At 47.9% G+C, this 5,207-nt stretch overlaps 1 protein-coding gene and 2 long non-coding RNA genes across 3 annotated transcripts in view; 2 read left to right on the top strand and 1 right to left on the bottom strand.

The window, feature by feature from the left end:
- Nucleotides 1-5,207, bottom strand: part of LOC102253994 — a 44,472-nt gene that overhangs the window by 14,035 nt on the left and 25,230 nt on the right. Inside the window, exon 4 of the mRNA XM_014540584.1 lies at nucleotides 626-745. Coding sequence (XP_014396070.1) covers nucleotides 626-745 — 120 coding nt within the window. The remainder of the gene's footprint in view (nucleotides 1-625; nucleotides 746-5,207) is intronic.
- Nucleotides 7-1,349, top strand: LOC106726291. Its single transcript, XR_001362340.1, has 2 exons — nucleotides 7-542; nucleotides 649-1,349. It is a non-coding gene; the product is annotated as an uncharacterized LOC106726291 (long non-coding RNA).
- Nucleotides 2,596-3,683, top strand: LOC106726292. Its single transcript, XR_001362341.1, has 2 exons — nucleotides 2,596-2,648; nucleotides 2,998-3,683. It is a non-coding gene; the product is annotated as an uncharacterized LOC106726292 (long non-coding RNA).

The following is a 5,207-nucleotide window of genomic DNA, read 5'->3' as shown; positions in this document are numbered from 1 at the left end:
TTCCGCCCGCTCCGCCCCGCCCCTCCACGCCTCCAGCCCTCTGTGCTCCTGGGGCTGGGAGGGCTTGGCTGCCAGGTCCCCGCTCCCCCCTCCCTCCAGAGGGCCGTGGGTCAGCGCTGGAGGCCAGCACCTCCGCGGTGGGGGAGGAAAGGGCAGGTGTCTCACGTCCTTTGAACTGTTAAGGTTGACCTCAGGGTGTTTGGAAACTTGACTTTAGTTTCCTAAATCTGTACCTGCGCACAGATCTTTATTTTCAGAAAAGAAATGGACATAAAGGAAAGAGAACGTGTGTAGGAGAGACTCAGTCTGTCTGTGTTGGGCGGAAAGAACCCAGGACCCACAGGGACCTGGGTCAGGTCCAGCGCCGTTACTGGCCGGCCGTGACCCTGACCCAGACCCGAGCAGGACTCAGAGGGCGAGGTCCGTGGATTTGGATGAAACCTGACCAAATGGCCAGAAAAGCTGCTGTTTTTACTGTAACCAAGGCAACAGGAAACCACGGGCTCACAAGACAAGTGGATCAGCCCAGGAATGCCAAACGCGTAAGAGAAAATATTTCCAAAATTCCATTATTTCCAAAAGCTGGACATAGAACTAGAAATATCTGCTGGCGTGCAATGCCTACCTTCTCTCTTGTGTTCCAGCCAGCTCCTGAGGGGCAGGCCTCTCCCAGCTGTGGCTGCTGCTCCTCCTGGTGCAGGAGGGTGCTTGGGCTGGGACGTTGTTTCTGAAAGCATCTGAGAGCCTGCGGGCACCAAAGGTGGTGAGTCAGCAGGTGCAGCAGCAGAATAAACAGAACCAGGTTTGGCTCACTCAGGGGAGCCCCCCCGGCCCCCCACCACCGACGATCAAACAGCAGCAGGTTTGTGCCACGGGGGCCTTGAGACCTTAGTCCCTGTAAGGCCAAACCCCATAGTCAGGGATGAAGTACAAGCAGCCCAGTCTCCTGAGATCCAAACTAGCCACCTCCACTCATTGGAGCTCATGGGAAAGATGGCTGTGGTCCTTCAGGTCAAGGAAAGGAGATGTAGATACGGGTGGGCAAGCACAGCTTTACAGTTGTTCATGTGGAAAAGATTACAATGAAATCGTAGCGCAAGAACAGGCTGTAGTGCACTCACAACTGTAAAAAGGCATGTTTGTTCAATTCTCTGTGTCGGGGCTATATTTTCCACATATCTCCACAGTGGGAGACACCATTGTAGCCCATACTAGTTAATGGAAGATCAGCATTTTCTTCAGCCTCCTAAACCTGTTTTAATGCAAGCCTATTTCCTCTTACTGATTTCCATAAAGTTTTGGGAAAACAGATCAATATCTCTTTATAAACACCATCTTCATAACAACGAGAAAGTGTTTCACTTGATAACTGCCTTCCAAGTTTCCTCTCTGTTCAGGCCTCACCTTCACTCACCAGGTTTTCATTCTCTTTCCTATAACCATTCTACGGCAGCTTAGAACTTCAGAAAACAAGTGAGTAGAGCCTTCCTGGTTCAAGGGGCGCTGAGTCAAGGTTCCTGGAGCCAACAGGCCATGTTGCTGGGTGTGAGGCCTTGGGGTGCTTGGGCTGAGAGGGGTAGGCGGGGAAATGCTGGCCTAGTCCAGGCGGGAGCAAGGCCGGACACAAGATTCCTCAGGAATGTTATAGGGAAGCTAGTCACATGACCAAGTGATACAATTGTTCTCCTTAACCAGAGCCCAGAGCCCTTAACCTTGAGCTTAATACTTCAAATGCTGAGGTTTTAACCCGAAGGAAAGAAAACATTGGTGTTAAACTGCAGGCAGGTGTTTATGACTTATAATTCTCTATAAAGTTTTAGGGACTTTGTGCCAACGTTTATCTTCAATGAATGTGGTTTCACATCATCTACTGGCATTTCATGTGCTACCTGGACTTGTTCTGAGAGGGCAGGTGAGATTTATGGAACCTGAAGAAACAGGATTATCTTGTCCATGGCTGCGCCAAGACACGAAGGGCTAACTGGGAAAGACAGTGATTGACATGTGTGGTACAGTGGGTATCTAAGAGTGTCACACGCAAGGGACATCACTTCACCCCCGAATCAGAGGGACGAGGAAGTTCCCAAAACCAGTCACTAAGAACTGGATACTAATTAAACAGGAAGGCAAGTAATAAATTACCTGTGCAAAGATATACTTTTAGAGGAAATTGCAAAGTTTAATAATTTATTTTGTACTTTAAGAGGATGTTTATTGATTTTGAGATAGTTTTTTTCTCAAAGACCTAGACACTGATGGGGCATGGAGCATGGAGCATGAACGTGTTTGCCCAGGTTCTGGCCCACACAGCAGGTTCTGACGATGACCCAGCTCTGGTGGGGAAGCCAGGAGGTCTGGGGTCAAAGCCTGGCTCTGTCACCTCCCAGTTATTGGCCCAATGATATTGCTTTGGGACCGAGAGTTACCTCAGTGTCTCGTGGGGAGTGTGAGGGAGCATGTGAGAGTCTCCTACAGCCCTTTCCTGCCTGGGATGACTCCTTCCCCTCCCCCCATAGGCTCTGCTCAGCTGAGGCCTGGAGGGTGTGGGCACCTTTTCCAGGGCCTCCGTCCGCAATATGCTTCTCCTCTGCAGTAGCTTCAGGGAAGTCTGTCGGAAATGTGTTAAAGGAACCCATTTAATATTCCAGGTGAGCAGACGGGTACTAGTTTTCATCCTCAAAACTCCATTTGTTAGGGTCCGGGAATGCCCTCAGGGGTCGGTGACGGGGCATCTGCTTCCACGGGTTGTGAAAGAGCCACGTCAGTTATTAGAACTGTATCCCAGTCTATAGTCAGATGAGGACAGAGTGATGCCCATGGAGCCTTCTCCATCCACCACCTTAACTTCCAGGAAAACGACAAGTGTGCACTGGGGGCAAGGTGCACCTGCGGCACACTCCCACCGTCTCACCGTTCCCACCCTTCCGCTGTTCCCACACCTTCCCAGTGACTCCCATTTCCTTGGGTCAAGGGCAGGTGATCCTCTTACCCCTTCAGTCTCACAGGTCATGGACTCACCTTGGCCAACAGACGGTCAGCAGACAGGAGCTGAGACTGAGCCCTGTGTCTGCCGCCCCCTCTTTGCTCTGCCGGCCCTTTTCCCCAAGGACCGCAGAGTGTGGATGGCAGCTTTATTTTTTTTAATGTTCCCATTACAATTCTAATGTTAATAGAAAGATAGAATATATGCATGCATCCTATTTTCTTTCTATTAATATAGATCCAGAGAGGTTATATATCACCTGTATATGTATATGAAGATTATGAATAAATATAACGTCTGTCAGCACATAGAAACTCCACAAGGCTGGTGGGGACTTCCAGGGACAAGCCCTCAGCAATGCCACCGAGTTCACAGTTTATATTACAAACACCAGGAAACATGGACGCACGGCTGTGTCAGTCTCCGATTGTTGCTGTGACAAATTTCCACAAATGTGACTTAGTGCAAATGTATCACCTTAGTTCTGGAGGTCAGAGATCTACAATGAGTCTCCAGGACTGTGTTCCTCCAGAAGGCTCTTGGGAGAATCTCCTCGGGGGCCTTCCCCTTGTCTAAAGGTTACCCACTCCCCTTGGCTATGGGTCCTTCCTCTCTCACCAAAACCACAGAACAGCATCTTCTCTCTCCTCTGACCCTTTCTTCTGAAGTAAAAAATTAGGTCATTATGTCCATTCCTATATCTTCTCCTTTGAAGAAATCATTTAACTTCTTGGGATTTTGGATCTGTCTTCAGAACAGATATAAACCACTGAGTGCCTACCTTACAAAGACACATGGAAGCGTATTGCAAAATATAATGCTCTTCAAATACAAAGAGGTATTGATCAGAGTGGTAGAAGGCACGCCAAGCACTGAGGAACTAAAGTTCAACTTGAAGTTATGACTTGAGGCAAGAAAGATTGCTCAGCGAGGAGGCAGAGGAAAATGTTCCCGTCGAGCCTTGAGGGTTTGGATGCTCCAGGGTGGGGGGGCCTCGGAGGTGGGAGCAGAGATACTGTTAAGGCTGGAGGTGAAGTTCATGAGCTCGAGGTAGCGGACAGGTCACGGCCAAATGGACAGTCATCGGAAAGATCAAGCCAAATCATGTCAGGTCGCCAAGGCCAGAGAGAGGCACCAGAGTGAGACTGTGGGAAACCCAAGTCAACAGGACACGTCCCCAGTAGCAGGTTGTGAGGTGAAGTGTGATATTGAGGTTCCAGGAGAGTGGGCCACGGCTTATTGGTCATTTGCAGCCACAGGTTGGTTGACTTCAGCCATTGCACACAGGTTGCCAGGGAAGGAAGCAGGGCTGAGGTTACACAGTGAGGTGTTCTCTTGGGGGAGGACCCTGAAATCCAAGGCTACTCATTAGGAGGGAACAACAAACAAAAAATGTAAATATAATGGCAATCAAATCTTATAGACTGAGGAGCCTAAGCCAGAAAACAGCAATTAACATTCTTCATCTGATACCAAAATAGTTAGAAAGTTCTTGTGTTGTTCAGTGCCGTTAACATCTGCCATTCTTTAGAAAAGGCAAACCCTCTTTTATCAGTGATAATGACAGTTTCTTCAGGAAGCAAATGAGTTATTTTATACTTTTGTTAATTACAGAGAAGGAAACATAAATTCTTCGGCTTATTTCCCACGTGTAGATAAAGACTTCTCTATGAACAACTGTAAGGAAATACCACATCCTCAGAGACAAGAGCCTACAGCTTTATGAAAGAGAAGAATTTAAACATGTTTACAAGGCCTGACTTTACAGTAACCACTAACATGCACATGTGTTAGGCTACTTTCTATTCTAAAGTGAAATCCCCAATACATTGCTTGGTAAACCATGGTGTTCACTGGGAATAAGTTTGCATATAGAATCGTGGCCCGGAAGCAATGGAAGCACACCTTAGTCTTCAGTGCAACTGAAAACCTGGTGATCAATCATAAGGTGAAATTTGGGCTGCTTTCCCCAGGCGTGACTGATTTATTTTTAGTATGTGTCCTCTAAAAATAACAGTGGTATTTTCATGAGTTTTTTGTTTTTATAACTGAAATCACAGAGTTGGTTTAAAGTGGTGAATCAGGGCCCAAACCCAGGCCTGTAGAATTCTGAGCCCTTATTTCACTCGGTTCAGCCAAAGACTTTGCTCTGAGGAAGGGAAGAGCCAGGCTGCTAATGTACTAGAGGGGAGCTCTGGTATGGAGTACAGTTCCCCATTAGACC

Source organism: Myotis brandtii, unplaced genomic scaffold (assembly GCF_000412655.1).
Source record: "Myotis brandtii unplaced genomic scaffold, ASM41265v1 scaffold247, whole genome shotgun sequence".
In the NCBI taxonomy this organism is placed as follows: Eukaryota; Metazoa; Chordata; class Mammalia; order Chiroptera; family Vespertilionidae; genus Myotis; species Myotis brandtii.
Note: the sequence above shows the minus strand (reverse complement) of the source record. Positions and strands in the feature narration are given on the sequence as shown.